At 37.4% G+C, this 24,794-nt stretch overlaps 1 protein-coding gene and 1 long non-coding RNA gene across 5 annotated transcripts in view; one reads left to right on the top strand and one right to left on the bottom strand.

Annotated features, from left to right (window-relative positions):
• Positions 1-24,794, top strand: part of si:ch211-278a6.1 (SRC kinase signaling inhibitor 1) — a 120,278-nt gene that overhangs the window by 56,738 nt on the left and 38,746 nt on the right. For 2 of the 4 annotated variants that reach the window (XM_036213181.1, XM_036213184.1), the window contains exons 2-4: positions 13,828-13,857; positions 14,599-14,957; positions 22,305-22,331. In XM_036213181.1, the coding sequence (XP_036069074.1) occupies positions 13,828-13,857; positions 14,599-14,957; positions 22,305-22,331 (416 nt within the window). Of the gene's footprint in view, positions 1-13,827; positions 13,858-14,598; positions 14,958-17,119; positions 17,774-22,304; positions 22,332-23,045; positions 23,257-24,794 lie in introns of those variants that run through there. The other 2 variants (XM_036213182.1, XM_036213183.1) reach the window with 2 other exon arrangements.
• Positions 13,910-23,275, bottom strand: LOC112146001. The gene is made up of 3 exons (XR_002919172.2): positions 23,149-23,275; positions 23,022-23,081; positions 13,910-14,768 (listed from the first exon to the last, which is right to left on the bottom strand). It is a non-coding gene; the product is annotated as an uncharacterized LOC112146001 (long non-coding RNA).

Here is a 24,794-nt window from a genome sequence, read left to right as displayed (position 1 = left end):
ATACTCTCAAGCCCCACTAGGGACTCCCATGTGCTGCTTATCTCTCCAGTCATACAGACAAAACCCCTAAAATCAGGATTCCTGCCAAATGGAGTCACTTTTTATTCTTTTTTTTCCCAGATTTCATTAGACAATTTTTTTAAAAAGACAATATTTTTGCTCCACAAATCCTCCTTCCATCCTGTAGTTTAGCATCCATCTCCTCCCAGATGCTTGTTGACAGCGAGCAGCTTGTACTTTGACTGAAATGATCTGCACACTGACACAACAACATGCACCGGCACAAGCTGTGTTTTTCCACCACTTTACTTATGCAGCCTTTAAATATATACTTGTTGGACAAATATGTGTGTAAATGTGTTTATGGAGGCTTGTGCTACCCACAGACAGCTGACCTGTTGCTAAGGCAACCGATCCACAACGACACTCGTTTTATTTTTTTTCCCATAATTACTGGCTGCTTTGATTGATCCCCTTTATTTCTTCTTGAGTTTGTTGAGAGTGACTTTTTTTTTCTTTAGTTTTTAACATTTCTGGCAGGAGAATTCCAATTAAACTGTCAGGATAATTCCTATCAAACAGAGAAATGCGGCCGTTACTTTGAGACTTTAGAGGAAAGTCAGCACTTCTGTTACTCTGCATGTCCACCCCTTAAAGGAAAGTCTGGCTGAAGCCTGTTTTTATGTTTGAGCTGGTAAATATATTATTTATTTTGTTAAGGACCAATGCACATTAAAAGGCACCTCTCCAAATGCACACGAGTTAAGCTATTTTACTTCTGTTGTCATGAACAAGTGGCAATTTCATCTCCCTAAAATTAGCAAAAAAAAAAACAACTTCTTCAACTATATGTCAATATTACAAAAAGTAAAAAACTAAAATATTGTAAAAATAAATGAGCAATAGAAATGTATAAACTATTATTAGATAAACGTCATACAAAACGCCGAAAATGTGCAAAAAGACTTCTGGTTTACAAGTTTAGAACAGCAATAGCTGAATGCTGTTTAAAGTAATTTTACATGAATAATAAAAGGTAAACGTAACAATTTCAACAGAATTTTGCACAATTGTTATTCCATGAATGTCCTGCCTAATTGTATTGTCATTTCCGTTAGCGTTATGCTAATGCTAGCTTTCCACGACGGGGATGAGACATAGAGCTGCAGAACCTCGTCTGTCCAGTTAAAGTTGTTTACATTTCAGTATTTACTAAAATCACTAAAAACTTAACAAAAGTGAGACGATTTCTGTGTGTCTTACATTAAAGAAAAACAAATTACTTTTGCATTATTTTCTGACGTTTCTCCCCTTTGCTTTTGCTCATAACTGTGTCCGATCCTTGCAGGATAATAAACGTAAACAAGGATAAAAAATAATTTGAAATCTACATATAAATATACAAGAAAGTGACTATTTACACGTAATTTCAAAGACTAATTTCTAAAATATGTACGGCCAGTTCTGAACTTTTTCCTGGCTACAATAATTTTGAAAGCGGAAATTGGTACGAATTCTTATTATTTACAATTACGCCTTAAAATACCCTATAAAGCAACAAACAACCCATAAATTTAGCCTTGGGCGCAATTTAAAAAAATATGCGGCCAACAAGCAGCAATGTGCATCTTATGAATTTGCATCAGTTTTTGTGCTCGATCGCATTTAAAACACGTGCGAACAACATCAACTAAAATATAAACTGTAAGAATAATATCTGCTCAAATGAGAGTTTGATATTTTCAATAAAACCTCAAATATTGAAGGATTATTCAAACTTGTATTTTGATTTGTGAATGATCTAAAGCAGGAAATGAAAATACAGTTCATAAAATGAATATTGTGCAAATTTCTGCTGAAATTGGTAAGGTTTCCTTTCAATATTTACTTAAAATTATGTTAAATATTGTTTAGCTGTCAGCTTAGCCATTCTTAACCTGTAAACCGAAAGTCATTTTACACGTTTTTGGCAATGTCGCCATTTTGTTTGACAACATGTGAAAAAGGTCTGTAGCATTTAAGATAAAAAGAAGTGAAATTGAAAATAAAACCTTATGTCAGAGCTATTTTATGTTGCTTGATACATATTCTTTGCCCTAATCTAATTTAGGACCTGTAAACTTAATATGCAAAAACACAAACCAAAATGCTGCATCCTGAAATCAATCTGTTCTCCTTTTCAGTTCTTCCACATCTGCTCGCTGTGCTCCGAATGACTCCAGCCTTCAGCTCTCTTCCTGTTTGGCGCCTCTCCACTGCTGCCGGCATCGGTTTTGGGAAATCATTTAACTGGCTCATGGAATTGATGAATGGCTTTTTTATGCAACGTAATTCACTACGTTGATTGATACGCTTTGGCCGGAGCCTTTAATCTGACAGCAAATGTGCTCCTGTGGGGGATGGCTTGTTAGCTTAGCCTTTTGACTCTGTCTGGAAGTGAGAGTGATCGCGCTCCAACGGTAGAACATGCTCAGGAGCAGGTTTGCTGGGAGGTGCAGTAGCAAAAAGGGTGTCTAAGTAAACCTTTCGTTTGAAAGAAGTAACCTTCGTTGACCTGCTGATGTGGCTGGAATGACACACAATTTAACTCTATACCACATGTTCTAAAAGAAGCTGCACAAATTGGGATTTTTATACTGAAAATGCTGAAAAAAATGTGTTAATTTGGCGCAAACTTGTTTTTTTAAACACTTTCCCTGCTGAGTTCTCGTCTTTCTGGTTTCAACATAAAAACCCCTGAAAAATTAACTTTATCTAAGCAATAAAACCATGCTAAATTTGGAGTTTAGCATTGCCTTTAAGTGCTAGACAGATGCTGTTCTTTCGTCACCTTTCAGCATTTTCTTGCATTCTTTGGACTCTCAAATATAGACTTGCTCCAATCAGCCTGAAGCCTGAGCATCATGCTGGCTGAGTGGAGAAAAGAAAACAATTTCTCATGATACATACTGGTGCAGCACAAAGATTTAACTGAAGATAGTTTCATTATTTCTACTTTATTTTTAATATTTTGCTGTAAAATCCTCGATTATTATCAGAGTTTTACCAACTCAAAAATATTTATATTAAATAAGATTTTAATTCATGGTTTATGAGTTAATTGTAAATGCATAAATTGCAGTTGGTGAACGTTTGCAGCATCTTTATCATGGCTGCAGTGCATGGTCAATGAGACAGATGATGACTAATAAGGTCTGATTTGACATCAAGGATCTGGCAACCTTGATAGAGGTTTTCTATTACCAGTGACCTCCACATGTGTTTTCCATGACTCATTATTTAGTTATGAGGTTATCGATATTAAAAGCTGTATTTTGATGGTACTTTCATTTGGACTTTTGCTAAATTAGGTTGGAAAGTCCCCAAATGTGACAGTTTCAGAGACAGACTCTTTTATTCTGAAAGTAAGTTAACGGCAGGTGAAGAGTACAGCAGGTGACACGTTCCCCAGCTGCAGATTCGGTCGTCGATGCTTTGTTTTGTTGCTGCTTTCATCGCTCGGCTCAGCGGCTCAGCGGTGTGCTGCGTCTCGCAGCTCGGCTGCCTTTGAGTGAGTCTAAATATTGTTGTTATTTTGTTTGAACTATGAATACATGGGAGGGAGTGATAAATCCACAATTCCAGTCTGGGGTTCCGAGCGGCACTCGCCGATTTGAAAATACCTCGGAGTGAAAGCCATATGTGGTATATTGTTGTTTCTTTGCTTTGGCTCTGCATACAGGAGGTCCACTGTGGAAAACACGGCTGTATTGTAGCAGCACCGCATGCGAAGGGATATTGTAAAGGCAGATGATGGGATTTGAGCTTTGGCTTGAATATGGATCCACTCTGCTGCCGCCTAATAACTTACCAGCACTGGACTCTGAACTGTTCCTGAAATTCTCCTTTGATCTCCATAAAGGCAGGATCAGACAGGAAGAGTTATTTCCAGCAGAAATCAATAGTGTATCAGATTTGGTGTGATAGTTACTGCATGTGCTTTATAGTTTAAGGAAGTCTGAATGTTTCTACTCCCTCAATAAAAGACTTTTGGGAGAGCAGGTAATCATAAAATCCAATGAGGGTTTACTTTTACCAAGAATTTAGGCCGGGATTTTCAAAGTTTGTGTAGCTGAGGGCCAAATTAAGAGCTCGACATGAGATTGGGGGCCAATTTTATTGAAAAAAATGGATCAATACAAAAATACTGTTGACAAAGTATTATAAAGTTAATATAGAATAAGAACAAACTGAGCGAGGTTTGAAACATTGTTTTAACTGAGAAATATGAGCAATTTTGCCTGGCGTTCCATGGCCTAAAAAAGGAGAAAAAGGAGACGCCAACGTCTCCTTTGATAAGGTGATGATGAGCGCAAACGCCGTGCCAGAAATCTGATTGTATCTGCTGTAAATCAAAGTATTGTTCACAACTGTCGCCGTTCTTTTGAATGATTTATCGCGTGTGTTGGTTTGTGTTTTTTTGTGTAATTATGATTTCATGGAAACTGTGTAATTTGATTTTTATCAGTGTTCAATCTATTTTTTTAACCATATTTAGCAAATTTTCCCACTCTTTTTTGCTGATCTATATTTAAACTTTTAGCTACATTTGTGAAGAAAAAAAATAAATATTTTCCTGGGCTGAAATGCATTTGAAGATAAAAAGTTAGGAATTTCAGAGCCCAATTGTTTTATTCTAACTTCCTCCATAGCTGTTGACTCACTGTTACTGCAAATTTTTCACAAGATAAGTTTGAGGCCGTTTTGAAATAGTTTTATCATTTTGATGTTTTTTTTAGGTTGATATTTACTGTAGAAATGTACATTTTTTTGGATGACTTTAAATCAACCTCTGATTTGTTATTCATCAGAGGCACAATTGCTCAAAAGTCAAGCGAAGCTGCTCTGCATCCTCCTTCAGTGGTGAACTTGTTTGAGTGAGGTTACGCTGGTGTAATGCCCTGTGGAGATGTGAGGTTCAGTCTCCTGTGGAGGAGCAACTCTTTGAAGCATCTCTCAATGCAGGGACGTGTGGAGCTCCCACACTGTGCAAACATCTTCTTTTCCTCTCAACAAATCTTGCTTGTGTTCATCGGGTATCTTATTAATGTTAGCAGGGCGCTCCCCGATGAGGTAAACCCGGCAGCAGAGGCGGCTCAGAAGTTTTTGTGCTCTGACTTTATAGAATCAGCAACAAGCCACAACAAATTAAAAAAAATGTATAGGCAGATCACCTATTACCAGAAGTTAAACCAAGCTGCATCCCACTTCCTAGCTGCCTCCCGAGTGTTTATCCTGCAGCTGAGTACTCACACATTTGTGGCTTCCAGCTTCAGACGGCCCCAGAGATGTTCCACTGGAGCCATGGCAAGCTCTAATTGCCTGAGTGTGCATCTTTGCGTATTAACAGCTGCCTGTCTGGATCCACATCACTGCTGGCTTCCTTCACTGTATTCCCAAGTGTTAGCCAGGGAAGTAGAGTTGAGGAAAAAGCAACATTTATGGGTTTGCAGTCAGATTAAATGGACAGGGGTTAATAATGGGTGGAGAGATTGTTGAGCTTTTAAATAGAATTAAATACTTTAATAACCACTGAGGGGAAACCTCATCACTGAAGTTTAAACTATTGGTTAGAAATAAAAATAACGTTTCATTAACAAATAATCAGAAATGAATGTGTTGCAATTGTTTGGTTCTATTCATCACACCAGATATGTTTAAAAATTGCCATGAACGGTATGATGTACCTAGAGTTGGAAGAGGCTTGTTACGAAACGTCAAGATGGTCCAGGTTTTGTTTCCTGTCTCTATGCAGATATTAGTAGCAGATAATTCCAGCCGCGATTATGAATTTCTTCTCCTCAATACATTTTCAAACAGTGGACACTTCTATGATTTGAAAGATGCTCTCCACACGTCCCTGATTGGGCAAAATTGAGCGTTTTTGAGATTTAGCAGCCAAAAGTTCAAATGGACGGTGGCGCGGTGGTTAGCGCTTTAGCCTCACAGCAAAAAGGATAATCTGAGTGTGTGTTTTTGGTAGACTGGCGGCCTGTTCAGGGTGTACCTTGCCTTCAACCATGAGTCGCTGGTTAGGTTCTGGTGACCCCCGAAAGGGACAAAGCGTGTTTAGAAAATTGATTGAAGTTCAACTAGCTGACCTTCCAGCGCATGATCAATGAACACTTATTTTGTACGTAGAGCCCCGGATTAAGTGGTAGTTGTGTCCGAATTTATTTATTTTTTTATTGAAAGCACTTTTCTTCACGGGGGTGCGCTCTGAACCACACAAGTTTACATTTAGATGTAAGTAATGGGTTTTTGTTGAAGCATGACCTTTTAAAAGTTTTAAAACTACTGTTATGTGAATTTAAGCAGTGGGAGCTAATTATTGGTGATGTCATCAAAAGTGACGTCTGAAATACAAGACACTATTTTTTCATAAATCTTCATTTTGAGGGCTAAATGAAGATGAAGGGAGAAAGGAAGAATTTGGATTGGTCACCAGCTGAAATTATTAATTTCTCCTTCATAATCATGTTTACAACGGTTAGGACTTCTACGTTTTGAAAAAAAGACTCTACCCACATGTCTCTACCAAATTCAAGTTCCTGATTGGTTACAGATCACAGTTATCAAGATTTAGTTGAACTGGTTGAACTTCCAGGGCAAATGAACGGCCATTTTTTTATGTATTAAGCAGTACTGGACTTAAAACTTTAAAAGCGACGCATGATCATGAGAATTCTGAATTCAAAATTCGAGTTGAGGTGCATTTACATAGACTTTTCATTGGACGTGGTCGCTTGAACACGTGTTGCCAAACTGAGGTGGTCTCCCCGAGTGAAGCTGTCTGGAGCCTCATGATTGTCTCGGTCTGTTATTACATCCTGCAGCACACACATGCATGCTGACCTGCGCCTGATGGCTCACTCTCACTCCCCAGCTGTCAGCCTCCCCCCTCCTCCTCCTCTGCTGTGGCAGAGCCTCTGATCCGTTCACGATTACTTTAATAGAGAGTAAAAGTTTATCGCACACGCCGGCTGGGTTAAGTTTGTTATTTGTTATTTTTATTTGTTTAGTTTTATCTTTATCGTTGAGGTCAACATCTAGTGTGTGAAGGAATGAGATAAAAAATGTTTTATTTTGATCAAGCTTTAAGTCATTGTTGCATAGGTAGTAAAAATGGATGCTGTTTTAAGATGTAAGATGTGATTTGCCAGGAGTTGTCCTAACAAAATACTAATACTAATGGGTTATAAAAACAATAAACATAATGTAGATACATGATACATTTTTTGAAGTCACTTTTTTTGCACAATTTGGTCAGGGGTGCAACTTATACGTGATTTAAAATAAATAAATAAATAACCACTAGAGGGCACTGTAGGTGTCAATATTTGCTATTGACTACCATGCAGAAGAAGAAGCACTGCTCAGTGTTATGCCGGGCTTGGCATAATTTTTGGAGAAAAGTTACACCAAGGGTGAAAAATTTAACAGTTTGAGTGATTTAAAGAGTGTATTTGACTTGTTAGACCTTTTTCTATGTTATAGTCATCTGAATATTTGTTTACATGTTGCACTAATATACTAGACCTTTATTTAACTCCTCTTTTGTTTCATAAAGCTAAATAAGCATCTATGTGTAACGGCAGTGAAGCAAACACATATTCAGTCTATTATTTTTATCTATTCCGTTAATATGATTTACTTTTCAAGATGAAATGTCAGTTCTTGTTCCTGAGTTTTGTTAAGTATATTTCTCCCAAAAGTGTGGCTTATACTCCAGTTTGACTTATATTTGATTTTTCTTATTTTTTTTTTTTATTCCCTTTTTGCTGCTACGACTTATATGCTGAATTAATTTATAGTCCAAAATAATATGATACTTAAAGTCCTCCTCCAACCATAGTCGTAAATGAAGTTTTTAGCCAATTTATGTTTTTTTAAAGACATATTTAATGAAAAGCGGTAGTACCTCATTAGAAATTCAATTCTGGGTTGTGGGCGGGACTGTTGACACAGAGCAAACTGTCCCTGTTTCCCTCCACGTTGCTGAGAGTTCTGTTAGTGTGCTCATGCGCGAGCTTATAGCCTCCAGCTAACATTAGCGGTGCAAAAATATCGACGGGCGACATTAATTCAATGAAAGTTCAAAACCAGGGTGCATGCAGGGGGAGAGAAAACTTTAGCACGCTCATGTCAGCAGCTGCACAATTAGTCTGAGCATTTTCAAGCATCCTGTTTTCTGATCCAACACGATTTGAACTAAGACATACTAAGAAGTGCAATTTAAATTGTAAATAATTTTATATAGATCCCAAACTATGAGAAAAATACTACAAGAACATGTTAAAAACACAAAAAGACGGTTTTCATTAGAGTGGCTCTTTATTTAATTTACTTAAGTTACTCTCATTGGTTGGTGAAAAAACTGGTTTAGTAGTAGCTTCAGTTTGTTTGGGTTTTTTTGTAAGTACAACTGCCTGCAGGGGTGGATACGGGTTGTCTGTGGGCAAAAAATGTGCAAAACTGTAAACATTTCAATATAGTAGCCTACTGTGAGGGTGTGGAGTGAAAATGTTTTTGGACTTTTTTTCCTATGGGCATGCTGCGGGTGAGGTTAAGTAGGGGTGAAAAGCTAAAGAAACTGGAATTAATTAGCCTTTTTCTGGTAAAAATGATTATTTTTTAAATATTTGTCAGGATATTTCACATTTTCTAGCCATGATCTGTTTCACTCTAGTCTAGTGGATAGTAAAAGGACATAACAAAGGGAAAAGAAAAATGTTCCAACTCAAAAAGTCTCACAAAGACCCTAGGAATGAAAGTGAGCGGTGATCTCTTTACAAAAAGCAACTGTTTACACCAAAATATTCCAATTTTACAAGGACCAAAGCCTGTGTGAACAGAGAATAATTTTTGCTCTCCAATCCAAAAGTACAAAAGGACAGAGTTTTGACCTCAGCTGTAACAGATCTAAGTATAAATCAGCAAAAAAGCTGCAGTTTCCTCCAACCTGCACAGAAAATTCCACAAAAATGAGAAAAAAACTCTATTTTTCATAGTTCTCATCAGGCAAACTTAAATTAAGCAGATGTTTGTGTATGAATCTGCCCCAGAATGAGTAACATAAGAACACTTGAGGTCCAGGATTCGTGCAGAGATCAACAGCTTCTATCAGAAGAGGATATTCTCTGCCGCCCTGATTGTTTTGCCTCTCGTGGGTTGACTTGAGATTAAATTTATAAAATATTGAAGCATTGTATTAAATCCTCTAACCAGCTTTGGGTCAGGCTTTTTTTTTTCTTGAAGCCTGAAGAACAGTTGGATTTTCATTTTGGATTTTCTCCTCAAGAAGGCGGGTCATGTTGGCGGAAAAGGCTTTGTATCAGTTTTACTGGTACGTAAAGGGAAAAAGTTTCTCCTTTTAAAATAAAAAAATATATATTATTATACTGTAAGAACAAAATACAGGCTGGTATAATTGCATTCAAGCAGAAAGTAAGTTTTTTTTAGATATAATCTACATATTTTTGTTATTTTTTGTGCAATTTTGTTATCAGAATGATATAATAGCTATTTATTTGAACAATTAATTGGATGCAACCAAGAAAATTCAGAAAAATGTCATTTAAATATTTAGCTAATCAAATGATTACAGGACTGTGGAGAGAATGAGCTGATTATTTAGTCAATAGGAACCCCCTGCAGATCTAGTAGCTGTGCAGATAATAGTCTGTTTTCAACACATTCTAGTGTTTTTGTAACTTTGTCTTCTACAGTAGTTAAATATTAGTATCCCCCCCCCAAAAAAATATTCAACTGGTAGCCTCTAACTGCAGCAGCACATGTGACAAAAGGCAAAGTGAAATGTTTGAAGTATCTGTGAAATTAGATTCAAGTTCCCGGCGCGGTAGCCTGTAGCTTTCTTATCATTCTGTGTGAGATGAAGTCTCTTACACCCTCCACTCTCTCTGACCCACTCGTTTTACACCCTCAAAATTTAAAGCTCCGCTGCCTGCCACTCGCAAATCCATCAAAGTAACCAAACCGCTCTCCCTGATTCTCCATACCACATAAATATGCATATTATGGGCTGCATCCCCTGATTCCAGACATGAAAGTCCAGAGCAGTGGGTTGCTGCGAAAAAAAAAAGTATCTGAGGTATATGTGGCTCAGGATTTGTCTGAATTTATAATGTTTTGTGGGTGGGTTTGTAAAGACTTTCTGTGATCAGTTGAAATCCTTAATGCATAAATAATCCGCTGAAGGTGGTGGAAACAGAAAACTGAAAAGGGAAAAAGTTAAAGATAAACAAAACTAGAAAAGTTGCATTACCTGCGAAAGTGTGAATGCTTTTTCCTGTAAGTGGTCCCTGATGCTGAAGCTTTTTAAAGAAAATAGTGACGGAATTTACTTTAATTTCTGAAGGGATTTGCCAAAAATGTAAAATGTTAAATTTTCCAAAAACTGGAAATTACGTTTAAGAACCATGAGAGAGTCCTGAAGTTGTCCTAAATTTCTGAAAATTTACTTAATAATCCTTAATACATGCCAATTTTGCAAAAATATTTAGTTAAACTTTAAATTAGCCTGAAAAAGCTAGCTCGTGGATGAATTTCTAGCTGAACTCCAAAATAGCCTAAAATCCTGCTCAGTACACTAAATTAGCCAAAAAATTAAAACTAAATTAGCCTGTTGATAAAACAGAAGCTAAGCTCTAATGAAGCTTAAACAACCCAGTAAATAACACATTAGCCGAAAATGTTAGCCTGTTGATAAAACAGAAGCTCAGCTCTAAATTAGCCTAAAAACCCAGCAGATAACACATTAGCCAAAAACGTTAGCATGTTGCTAAAATCGAAGCTAAACTCTAAATTAGCCTATGAAAACCCTAGTAGATAACAAATAAGCCAAAAACTTTAGCATGTTGCTAATATATTAGCTAAACTTCAAATTAGCATTAAAAACAACCTCGGACGCCAAATCTAAGCATTCACATAAGTATTAAAAAAAATAAATAAATAACACAATTGTTTTTTTTTTATTATTAAATAAAACTTGTCATTAAGATTGTAGGATTTCTAGCCTTCATTTTTCTCTAATTAACCCAGAAACCTAACCAATCAAGTTGCTAGTTATCATGTTTTCTTGTTTTCCTGTAGTTTTCTTTTATTGTGTAAATGCATTCAAATGCATTCACACTATTGAGATTCTTCATTTATGTTTTCTTCCGTACGTTTTTTGACACGTAAAAACTCAAGCACACTTTATGCGATTTACACAATCTTGGTATCAAAACGTTCAACTTGTTAAGGACATTACAGCTTGTATTATTAGTAGTTGTGCACTTTACAGTTTTTGCGTAGTTACACAATTTGTGCGTTTTTTTCAGTCCCATTATAACTAATAGGATTTTTTTTTTTACAAATTCCTGCAAATTACAAACTTTATGCAATTTAAGCAATTTAAAACATTCAGCATTTCCAGAAATTCATGCTTGTACTTCCGGCATTGTTCAAATTCATGCAAGTTACACAAAATTACACAACTTAACACAACTTTACACAATTTTACACAATTTTGTGCAAGTTTTAAGCAAATTCAGCATTTTATGCAATTATACACATCCAGCATGTTCAGGAAATTCATGCTTTTACTAGACATTGTTAAATTTAAGCAATTTTAAGCTTTTACACGGTTGTGTTCACAAATTTACACAAATTGTCTGTTTTTTCCACAAAATTCTTACAACTTTTTGTGCAATTTCAAACCTATGTAATATGGGTATCAAACTGTTCAGCATGTTGAGAACATTATAACTAACTATGTTTTTAAGCTAACTTTGAGTTTTGCTATTATATTAGTATAATTTTATCTTTTTGGCTAATTTGACACTTTCTCCGGTTTTTAAGGCTTATTCTTTGTTAAGCTACTTTCAGCAATTCCTTCAGCAATTACAGTAAGTCCTTACAGCATCTTCAGCAAATGTTTGCTGCATATTCAGCGTCAACATTCAGCAAAGATGCATTCACACATGCATGATCGCAGGTAATGCAACTTTTCTAGTTCCATTTATCTTTTGCTTCCACCACTTCAGTTTTTTTTTTTTTTTTTTTTTTTATGGGTTACTGCGCTTGACCGTGCCCACTATCTTTGCAGGAAAACTTCATTGCTCAGGCTCACAGATCCCATCTACTCCTATCCAGGCTTCTGTTGTCAGTATTTTTCTAGCCACAGACCTGTCCTCTGAAAGAGCATTTCATATAAAACCAACTCCACAAATGATGCCACCTTCATGCTGATTGTTTCTGCAGCCAGGATTAACAGATACATGTAAATATATTCACAGCGATGGGCAAAAGTCAGAGAATACATCTTGCTTCAACTGTTGATTCCGACTTTCTTCCCACACAGCTTTAGCTCCTAAAATGAGGCTTTGTTCGCAGCAAACCATCTTCACACTCCACAGTATGATTTTTTTTAGAACAGGTTTTTAAAAAAGATGAGGGAAACAGAGTTCATTGTTGTTGCCATGTTTTGCATATTTGCTATTTTTGTATCACAGTTATTTTTGCACATTTAAGTTCTCTAATTACATTGCTATTCTTATCTTTTGTGAAACACAGATTTTGTGTTTTGCTGTGGCATTTCCGAGTCTTTAAAAAAAAAAAGTGTACAGTATTGCATTTGTTAAGTTTTTAAACCTGCCTGTTCTTGCAATGTTCTTGTTGGATTACTTATTGGCTAAATATGCTTAAATTGCTATTAAAACTGCTTAAATATGCTATAACTGAGTTATAGTGGAATATTTTTTCCATAAAAACACTTTTGAGAGGCTTATTTTAAGATATTTACAGACACTTAATCTCTGTTCGCATTTTCTTTTTATGATTAGAAACCCTCCAATGAGTAATACGACACTTGAACTTGGATAAAACAGAAGAAATCAAGTGAAGTGATGTAGAATTATACCTTTTTGGTGTATATTTTCTCTATTTTTGGCTTATTTCCCAACATTGTAATGGGACACCGGAGTCTGACCCGTGTTCATTGATGCACAATAGACTAATGAAGTGTAAAGTAGAGATCTGGGAGAATTAGAAGGGTCCAGATGAATATGTCCGACAACCTCAGAGTGCAGCGAAAAGCTCAATGCTAACATTATTATCCGAGAGGTCACTCCACCCCACTCAGTTCATCAGTACTTCATAATGCGAGGGAACTGCAGATATCTCACTGACACCTCGAGTATGTTAAGTTGTGGCATTAACACCTTTTCTTTGCTTTGAGGTTAGCCCGTCAGAGTTTTGCAGCCTCCCTGTGGCCGTCTTAATCCATCCCAGAGTGTTTATCAGCAGTTGTTGCCTCTGCCCTGAAAAGTCTTCTGCTGCTTACTCGCCCAGCTCCTCCTAATGCCGCTGATGAGAATTTAATGTACAGCTGCTTTGCCTCATCACTTTAAGCACTCTTACTTTACTCAGTCTTAGTTTTCCTGTCAATTTCTGAATTAATTGTTTGCCTAATTGCTGATTTTTTTTACTTTTTGGGTTCAAAATGCAACATTTTTTCACTAAAAACCTTTAAGATTGCTGAGATCCGTCATTACACTGGTTATTATGAGGTACTCTTACCTTCCATGCAATCATTTCTCCGTATGGCAGCCCTTATGGATTCATTATAATGCTTATATAATGAATTAACCAGTTGAATTCCAGACAAAAAGAGCTATTGTTTGCCCGATAGCTCTTTTCTGGCACCATGTTCCCATGCTCTGTTGTGTTTGCTTGCACACTAGTGCTCAAACGCACAAATTAACCATCGGCATGTTTCTCTTTTAGCCAACTCTGGGGTCTGCTATCCTAAGCAAGGTAACTCAAACGGCTTTCTGTGCTTTAGCTCCATTTTCATTCCAGTCACACATTTTTTTTTTTGTGTGTAAACATTCTGTCTCCTTCCAATCGTCTCTGGCCTCTTCTTCTTTTGATTTCCACCTTGAAGTGTCAGATAAAGCATTTAAAAAAGGCCACTTGCTGTCAGCCTGATGGGAGTTCTCAAACATGAGCAGAAGGGATCCGGAAAAGACGGTGAGAGCACACAGAGAATGTCTCCGGTGGTGTCATGAGAGAGATGGAACCAAGTTACTTTGAAAATGGAGAACACTTGTGGATTTTGAACAACTGTTACTTCGTGTTCCCACCTGACTTTCAATGGCCTCAATTTCATTAATCTGTTTCACAAGAAAACTATGACAGACCAGCGTATTACAATACAGCGTCCCACAAAAAGGACTCTCTTTCTTTGATCAGTTGGAGAAGCGTTTTATTTTTGTCGTTTTTCTTTCTTTGAGAACTTCAAATCGATATCTCTCCAAGGAGCTGCTCCATTCTGGTGGCAAATAGTCTAACATCCCATCCCGTTTTTTTTTTCTTTCTCTCTTCTCTCCCTGCTGTGCCTATTTTTCCACTCAACCTCTCCATGCTGCATTTGTTTCCACTTTTGTGCGCCTGCCGTGTGTCCCCACCCTGAAATCTTTCTGCATGCTCCGGGGTTACTTTTTTCCTTCCACCCACCCTTTTCCTTCATCCTTTCTTCCCATCCTCGTCCTCCAGATCCCGAGCGTGGTGGCAGTCACATGATCTCGACAGATGATCTGGAATATCCAAGAGAGTACCGGACGCTGGGGAACAGTGCTCGACGCTTCTCCAATGTGGGGCTGGTGCACACGTCGGAGCACCGCCACACGGTCAGCGCCGCCCAGAGCCTGGAGGCTCTCACCAACCTGCACAAGGCGGACATGGAGCGCAAGAGGGACGCCTTCATGGATCACCTCAAAAGCAAGTACCAGCAGCAGCAGCAGCAGCAGCAGCAACTGCAGCATCCCCACCACAGCCCCCACCACAACCCACCGTCGCCCTCACCCTCCCACGCCAGCATGAGGGGCACGTCAGAGCGCTCTGCACGAGAACAGGTAATCAGTGCTCCAACATTCTTACATCTCCTTTTACTGTTGTGAGTCATGTATGGTGTTCTTGGAGCATGTTTCTCCTCGTACCAGTGCTTGGAAAGTGGTGGACCCCTGAATTCTTGATGGAAATGAATGACAGCGATAAGGCAAAGATCCAGATGAAGCTGCATGTGCTCATCATTTACATCCAACGTGAAATACATTTTTCCAAATTGCCTTTTCTGTGCAGTTCTGTTGGTAGATCCCGCAGGGTTTTTTGGGCTAATTTCGAGTTTAGCTAATATTTTAGCAACACTATAAATATTTTTGCAAAACTGGCGAGATATGTATGCTTTTTTTTTTTTTTTTTTAACAAAATTTCAGAAGGGCTGCACGGTGGCGCAGTGCCTCACAGCGAGAAGGCCCCGGTTCGACTCCCGGCTGGGACCTTTCTGTGTGGAGTTTGCATGTTCTCCCCGTGCATGCGTGGGTTTTCACCGGGGACTCCGGCTTCCTCCCACCATCCAAAAACATGCTTCATAGGTTAATTGGTGACTCTAAATTGCCCCTAGGTGTGAATGTGTGAGTGACTGGGTGTGTGAATGAGGCCCTGCGACAGACTGGCGACCTGTCCAGGGTGTACCCCGCCTTCGCCCTTCAGTAGCCGGGATAGGCTCTGGTACCCCCGCGACCCCGAAAGGGACCAGGCGGTTAAGAAGGCTAACGTTTTTGACTAATTTAGCTTACTGAGGAATTTTAGGCTATTTTGGAGTTTAGCTAATATTTTAGAAATATAATACATATTTTTGCAAAATTGGCATGTATTAGAGATTTGTAAGCAATTTTACTACAAACTTTTCAGAAATTTAGGTCGACTTCAGTGTTTGTAGTTCTTAAACAAATTTAGCATTTTGCAAACAACTTTGCATTTTCAGCAAATCTCTTAAGCAATTTAAGAAATTTCAGCAAACAGTGTAGCTGAAAGCTAGCAGCATCTTTAGCGACTATACTTTCAGCACAAACCATTCACATTAGCATTAGGTAATGCAACTTTACTAGTCTGGGGTTTAGCTTCTATTTTAGCAACAGGCTAACGTTTTTGACCAATTTAGTTTACTGAGGAATTTTAGGCTATTTTGGATTTTAGCTAGTATTTAAGTAAAGAGCTAGCTTTTTTTTTTTTTTTGCTAATTTTGCATCTACTGAGGTTTTTTCATGCTATTTTGGAGTTTACCTAATACTTTAGCAACACGCCAACATATTTGGGTAATTTTTCTATTTATCTCTTTTATCTACTTTAATTTTTAGGTTTATTTAGAGTTTTAGCTTCTATTTTAGGAACATGCTAATGTTTTTGACTAATTTAGTTGACTTAGGAAGTTTGGGCTATTTTGAAGTTTGGCTAGGACTTAAGCAAGGAGCTAGATTTTTTTTAGCTAATTAGGCATCTACTGAGGTTTTTTGGGCCAATTCGGAGTTTAGCTCATATTTAAACAGAACTCTAAATATTTTTTCCAAATTGGCATGCATTTGGGATTTTTAAGCAATTTTACATTTTTTTTTAGAAATTTAGGTCAACTTCAGTGCACTTTCATAGTTATTTAGCAAAATTTCCAGTCTTTTGGCAAATTTAACATTTTGCAAACAGCTTTTGCATTGTTAGCAAATCCCTTCAGCAGTTAAAGTAAATTGCATCACCTTTTTCAGCAAAAGGCTTCAGCATCTTCAGCGACTATTTTCAGCAAAAAGCATTCACACTAGCAGGGAATTCACTTTTTCTAGTTTTTTAATTGTTAACACCATCAACGTAATTCCAGTAGATTCTGAATGAGAAAAGCGGCTCAATGAGATTCAGAATCTACTGGAATTACGTTGATGGTGTTAATTGTTGAAAAGTTATGTTATGTTAAATATTTTGTGTTTAAGTGTCACCGGAAACGCCTCAGGTGTTAAAACGTAAACACAAAGGAATCAAAGTAGTGATGATAACATCGTCTTCTTCTCCCTGTTTTGTCCTTCCCTGTTTGCCTTTACAATACAGAGATAGTTTTACAACTTAATTCCCTCTCTGTGACGCCGCTCTGTCTTTAAACGGACTTGAAGATAACACACTGCTCAAAACGCGCCCTCTCTCTCTCTGTTTTTTTTTTTCTGCTTGAGCGCCTAGAAAAAAAAATCATCGTAATGACATGACAGAAAAGCACGAGAGGGGGAAAGAGAATGGAAAAGGAAGAGGGGGGAAAAGAGGGCTGGTGAAAGACAGGTGGAGTCCTGGTTGCCGTAGCAACCCCTCCCATATATGGCAAGCGGGGATATCGCATTGCAAAGGTCAGGTTGTGTTGAGAAGGAGGAATTGGGCGAAAATGAAGAGAGACGGGAACGACAAATGACGAGAGGAAGGCGGGAAGTTGAAGGTTTGATTTACATTTTTTTTTTTTGTGGACGGATCCCGACGTGACGGGGCATTTTAACAGCGGGAAGCAGCAGAGCCCAGGATTCCTTGTCATCTTGGGGATGAGAGGAGCATGGACAGCGAGGAAGCCAGGAGGGGAGCACGGCAGCTACTCAAGCAGCCCGCTGATCAATTAGCCAGCAGCAGCGAGACCCAGCCACCCATCTGTGACAGAGTCAATCGGCTGGTGTTGTAATGAATTAAATAAAGAGTTCCCGCCGCATGTGCTACTGTAGAGCGATACAGAGAGAGAGTGACTGAGCAAGAGGGAGGTGGGTAAAAGGAGCATAAGGGAGGGAGAGACGGGCAAAGTCGCAATGAGGATTTGCTGCACCTGACGGACAGTCTGGGATGACTGGAGGGGTGGACTGGCACAGGTGCACTGCAGGTGAGATGGGAGCCAAAGGCTGTTGTGAACAAGTGTGTGTGTGAGCGGGATGTGCCAGCTTGGATTGGATTCCACGCCTGTTGTGTTTGTTGTGGTTGTTGTGGTGACAGAGTGCATATGTTCAGCAGAGAGGAGCCCAGACGTGGTGAAAGCGGCGTGGATCACAGTACACGCTGTGCATGGAGATTCCTACCTCTTTGCAGACCATGTGTGTTTTGAATTGAGGAGCAGAGCAAAAAGAAAGGTCCTCTGCAGCACACACTCGGACGAGGGAGAACGAGTGGGATTGACTGACAGTGAGGGGGGGGCGTGGATGCAGAAAGGATGACGACATAACTGAGGGAGAGAAGCTGGAGGAGGGGTGGAATGAGTGCAGTTTGCTTTACATGCAGGTCAGGTAATACAGGGCTCCACTCTGCGAGGATACATCCCTCTGTTGAAGCTCTGTGGCACGTGCATAGTGATGTACAGACATGCGAACACAATCGAAAATCACATTTAACCTTCCAGATTTTATCTCATACACCTTGAATTCCCCATCGTTTTAATTTAATTAAGTTAAAAATAATTAGACGTATGTCTCCCAATTGCAATTACAGCTGTGTGGAGATAACAAGCATCAATATGGGGTGGAGAAACCCTTACACACAGTTAAGAGTTAAAGTTTTGAATAAGTTCTCTGCGGTTTGGTTTGCAATTCAAAGTCCAGACGTTGTTTATTTGCTTCTGTTTATCTGCACCAGTTTCCAAGCGGCTGAAAATATCGATCGAGCCACATTAATGTGCACACACGCAGCATTACAGCCGGCCTCCACACTCGTTTAGTTCTGTGGAAACACATTTTTATTATTGTTGTCTCGGTAAGTAATTAGCAATTATTTATAGTGCACAAACGGAGGCCCCGAGCTGCTGTTATTGGTGATGATGCTGAGTGAATGAATGACTGGCGGATGATGACTTCGACCCTGAACTTGACCCTCTTTATCAATGACCTCTTTAGAGACCCTCGTGGAAGGTGGAAATGATTTACAGATTCAGATAGTTTATTCAATTAGAATTACTTCTAAGACAGAAATAAAGAAGAATACATGATTCTTTGTGGCTCCTCCCACTTTCCAAAAACAGGCAAATGGAGATTCTGCGTGTCTTTAAAGAGGGAATTTAGTGTGTGTAATGAATTCTGAGTGGACAAGTCACAAAATACAACTTTGAAATTGCTGACCCACAATCCTTCACACAATTAGAATGGACAGACCAACTTTTATTTTTTTGGAAAGTTCCGAAAGGTGTACATTTTTTTAGACTTCTTTTGTTTTTTGTTTTTTTGTTACAATCTTTGCAAAAAAATAAATTACAATATTGAAAAGAAAAGTGCAAATGTTTAAATAACACCTTTAAATGATCAAATTATTATTTTTGTAACTTCTAGGTCAATCTTAACTCATATTTCTTTCCTGCTTGTTAAATTAAAAAAAAGTGTAAAAAGAGCTTTGTGAAAACTCACTTCTTATGAGTCATGGATTCTATTTTAAACCTACTGTGATTTATCCAATTTCCAGCTCAGAATAAAATTAAGCTCCTTTTTGGTTTTACTAGGAGTTTTTTCAGTCTCTGTTGTCAGTTAGTGGTCAATTTAAAACAAATAACCACCAATACACTACAAAAATACCTTAAGATTAAAATAGAATTATTGTCTTGACTAAAGACTCACTCCGATCTTCTTTTAATCCATTTTTCAAAGCGTTAACAGTGGTTTTTAATTATGATTAGGCCCTTTTTAGCTAAGTAGTGGGCGGCACTGTAAGCGGGGAGCAACCCCGGCCCCACTTCCTGTCACCCACCTGTTTATACCAGGGGTGGGTAAACTTTGGCCATATGCGGCCCAATCGAGCAATTTATTTTGGCCCGCCAAAAATGAATAAACTATGATGATAACTCTTATTATTTCTTTATTTTCTAGCATCTCCCTATAGATGGTGCACTGAAAATAAATTGACTTTTGTTGAGATCAGGGGTCGGCAACCTTAAACACTAAAAGAGCCATTTGGTCCAGTTTCTAACAGACCAGAACCCAGCGGGAGCCACCAAATCCTACCTCATTTTTTAGAAAATACCCTTCTTTTTATGTGGTCATTTAGCTATTTTTTTAGAAAATGAAATTAATTTTAAAAAGTGTGATATTTTTCAATATATAACAACTTTACTTTTGACAGCAGCAAATACAAGTTCCTTTCAAAATAAAATACTCAAATAAGATCCAGCAGAAAACCGAGTCAAACGTGACATTTTCTAGATCCTGCAGCATATATTAGAATGTGCTAAACTCAACTAATTAATTTAATATTTATTAAGGTTGTTAGCACTTTCCTAGGAGGGGTAAACGAGCCACATGTGGCTCCAGAGCCTCAGGTTGCAGACCCCTGGTTTAGATGCATTCATGAGGTTTTGGAAGTTTTATTTTATTTATTTTTTACGTTCATGCGTATTTTCCGAGTCAGACAGTCATTTGTTCGACCATTCCAACCCCATTAGGAATGCAGTGTTTCTATTATTTGCCTATTTATCCAAACATGAACTCATTGTTGCGCTAAAATGAGAACACATTTGAAATGAAAGCTCCAATTTTTTCTGTTTTAAAATATATACATTTACTTTCGATCAAACTTAAAAATGTTTTTGTCCACATTGCATGCTATTTCTTTGTCTTATGAAGTGAATTACCAAAACTGCTCCCGGTCCAGCCCTTGTGTCTAATTCTAGAGCCCTTTGTGACCCACGTTTTAAAAAAAGGTTTGCCCACCCCTGGTTCTGACTCCCTCTCACTCCCAACCTACTATTGGGGCAATAAAAATGTCGAGCAATATTGGATCCATCCAGTTGCTTAGCCAGATTTCATGCAATTTTAAGCTTAAATTTATTTTGTATGAGAAAAATGTCACAAGAACTTGCCATAAAAAAAACACAATTTTCACCAGATTGGGTCTTTAGTAAGAAACTGGTAAGATGTCTTCCAAGTGATGATAAGTTGTTTGGAAAAAATAAGACATTTTTCCTGAGAAAAGAAGACATCAGAACTTTTTGGTTGAATCCTGTTTGGAGACCTGGATACTGCTGGAACACTGCAGGGGGTTCGCTTCACTTCAGAAACGCCGTTCTTCACCACAAGTTACTGAATTTATTGTTGTTGTCGGGATGACTAGCTGTGCTGCCAAAGACCATAAAACACTAAACGACACCTTATCTGCTCACATAGAAGATTTTTGTTTGACAGACCAAGTTATCTTTATTAACATTTAATTTTGCCATAAAAAATTGGTAAATATTTGTCATAGATAAATTAATTAGAATAATTTGGCAGGAAATCAGCTTAAAAATAAAAACAAAAAATCTAGGCATCTTTAGATATCTAAACAAAATTAAATTTTCTTTAATTTTCCACCTTTTCTGTTAATTAGATGTTGCACAAAATATCATTTAAATTGTTTTGAGACAGAACAACAGTAAATAGAAATACACACAATATAAACATTATTTTTTTATTGGTCAACTTCTAAATCTTGTGTTTTATTTTCATTTTGTTGTTTAAAAAAATGTTTTTTACATTTAAAGTTCTTAAGTTCTATACTTTCACAGCCACATTTTCAACCCTTCTTCAAAATTTATATGTTGCAATTTTTGTTCTTTAGGGCAACCAAAAGATTGAATCTCAATCAATATGAAAAGTAAAAGTGAGTGGAGAGCAATAACAGTTTGATGAATGGACATAATGTGTGAGCTTAGATTACAATAAGGTCGTAATCACAGAAAACGCCGCTGCTAAAGCTTGTGTTTACAGAGGCAATCTAGGATTTTGTTGAGACTGCTTTAAATTGAGGGTTTATAATGAAAATCTGCCAACTTTCATTAATCAAGCCTCGCCTGTCACTTTCCTCTTTTATTTATTTTTCCTTTTTCCTGCTTCCAGTTATATTGGCTCTGCAGAGGAGAGGCTGAATGAACTGAGAATTGCCTGCAGATAAGAATAAGAAGTAAGAGTTTAGGATTAGAATTAAAATTCATGAACCCTGCCCAATCTTTTTTTTTTTTTTTTTTTTTAACTCTCTGTGTCAGTTTTAGGTATTTCTGGGCCATCAGTGGCTTGGCCTGGATTTAAACTCGGGGTAATTATGTCTTAATCGAAGGCTCATTTCCTGAGGGTTTTCGCTTAGAAAGAGGAAGAACAAATGGGCAGATGTAGCTTTCAGTGAGTCAAAAAAGCAGGTGAGACTGATAAAAAGATGGAGGGAGAATGAGAAAAATGTGAAGTGGAGCGAGAAGGCCGACTGTGCAAAAGCTTTATTTGATTTGATTTTATGCTTTTACTTTCTAACAGAGTTAAACTGAAATATGTCACTTAAATAAACAAAATTATTTGAGTATTTTCTGAAAAAATGAAAATTTTTTTTAATTTATTATTTATCCTAGAAAAGTAATTTTTCCACTTTCTTTCTCCTACCCGCCCCTCTTTTGTTTTCTTCATCAAACTTCACAGCAACAACCCAACTACTGGAGCTTTAAGGTCAGTGCCGCTTCCAATAACTTTCAGAGTCTGTCTTCAATCCGTTGTGTTTGTGTTTTTTATTTTGTGGAGTTGTTCCCACCCCTCACCTCCCCGTCTTTACGGTCCTCTTTGTCATGCAGCTTCCAGCTCTCTTGGTTCCCCGGGAAGGGTTTGTCTGTACCTCTAAATACGATTTCACGCCATTAAACTGTGTTTTGTGGCGTGGCTGTCAAAAGCTCTTACAACTTCTTCGTCTTTATTTATTTGGAGTCTCTGTAGGTTAAGGAAACCTTCAGGCAAAGCCTTGAAGACTGAAAACTTAAGAGGAAACTCCAGGTGCTGTGAGGGTTTTACTAATAAAATAATGCTTCTGAATGAAACCAAATATATTCTTCTAAAGTAGTTTTTTCTGTAATTGCTTATTTAGGAACAGTAACTATTGCTTCAACTTAAAAAAAATACATTTTTTTTAGAGATAAGTGCTCATTGATGCAGTTTCTACCGAGTTCTTAGCAAAAATAAAGGAATAAAAATCCACATTTATAGGAAAAATTCATGCAACTGCCCCCTAAAAAGCAGTTATAGTTCTTTTTGACACATTAATCTGCTCTAAACCAACACATTTTTAAAAATGTTGCCTTTCCATACCCCTATATTTAGCCCTCCAAGTGGACATGTAGGAAAATTTCAAATTTGGACTTTACTAACCCTTGATGATGTCATCAAAAGTCGCCGTTCCTCTTCATTAGCGTGTAGCTGCTAGCGCTCCTAAAATACATAACAACATTAGTTTTATAACTTTAAAGCATCCTACTAAAAAAAAGTCATTACTTACATTTAAATGTAAACGTCTGTGCTTCAGAGAACACCCTCGTGAAGGAATACATTTCTCCTCCATGGCACAGCGCGATGCGAAACACCTTTTCCGGCGGAGGGATACACGGTTAGTCCCCGGATCTGACAATTTTCCAGAAAGGAAATTCACAGAAATCACGGTGTTAGCTACCCGTATTAGCTCCTAGATGAGAGTGACAGGTAGAGGGAGATCAGCTACAAAATAAAATGTCAAAATCTTTCAAGTTTTTGTATTTTTCAGTAACAGAATTCAGCGCCCAACATATAAAAAAGAAACCACAGAAGAAGAACAACTAAGGAGGGGCTCCCAACCCAGCACAGAATTCAGGGGGGAAATAAACGTGGGAATCGCCAATATTTTGTGTAACTAAAATAGAAAGATCTAATTTTGTTAGACCTACACCTTCCCCTTAAAAAAAAATAAAACTCCGGACACTAATAATAGATTCAAATGTCCCTACAATTATGGGAAGAATTCGGATTCGGCATGTGCAGCTTTTCAAAATTGGTCAAACTTTTACATTTTTTTATACTTATCTCAAAGCAAATATGAGAAAAAAAGGTCAACTTTAAAAGTTAAACAGGAAAAAAGGCTTTTCACCAAATCAGACTCATCAAACTTTCAAAAATTAGATTTATTTAAGTAAAATATGGATCCAAATTTGACGTTTGTAGTTTGATTTCACCTTTGGAGTCTCTTCGTTATTTTTTTTTTCTTTAAAAAAATCCCTTTATACGTTTCTTACATCAAATTTTGGGACCGTTGAAATGTCGAGTGTCGAAATTAAAAACTAGATAGAAAATAATATTTTAAAATTTTGCAATTTGAAAATCAAGTGTTCACAAAAGATCATAAAGAAAATTCAAATGTTTAAAAAATTCAGAATTTGATTGAACAGAAAATCTTGCACATACTATAAATGTAATCTCCCTGACTTTATTATCAGAACTTTGTTTACCAGTAGAGCAAATATGAGAAGAAAAAAAAAAACTCGTGAGACAGTTTTTATAAAAGTCTTTTACAGTGAAACTAAATGTTGGACATAGGGGTTTCAAACCTCCAAAGTTTAAGAAAAACAAGCTTTTGGCTGAAAAACATGTTTTCTTGTTTTTATTATTTTTCATTCCAGCTGCTGCAACTTATTAAATTTACAGCACAAAGCCATAGGCTTTCAAAATGTTCCCGGGAACAAAAAAAAGTTAAAAACTGAATGAGAAAAGAGTGATCAGACGTGAGATTCAGAACTTTTTAATAACAATAGTGGGAGGAAAACATCAAGTCGTGATGCAGAAATGCAGAGAATGGGAGCGCAGACACGTCTGGATTTAATCCTGGTAACTGTCAGAGGAGAGTGATGCAGAGGCTGATTTATTTATGGGAAGCACCTCAGCACGAATCAGAAGAAAAAGAGTGAATACAAAAGTATAAAAGGAAGACAAAGCTGAGGGGAGAGACTAAAGAGAAGCAAGACAATGTCAAAAATGGAGCAGATGTGGAAAAAGTTACATTTATTTTCTCTAAATTCAGACACATCAATCTATGTTTGACATTTCTATATTTAGAATCAGTAAAGTAGAATTTCACACCACATAATAAAGTTCATTTAAATATGATTGCAATATATT

This window comes from Oryzias melastigma, linkage group LG8 (assembly GCF_002922805.2).
Source record: "Oryzias melastigma strain HK-1 linkage group LG8, ASM292280v2, whole genome shotgun sequence".
NCBI lineage: Eukaryota > Metazoa > Chordata > Actinopteri > Beloniformes > Adrianichthyidae > Oryzias > Oryzias melastigma.
Note: the sequence above shows the minus strand (reverse complement) of the source record. Positions and strands in the feature narration are given on the sequence as shown.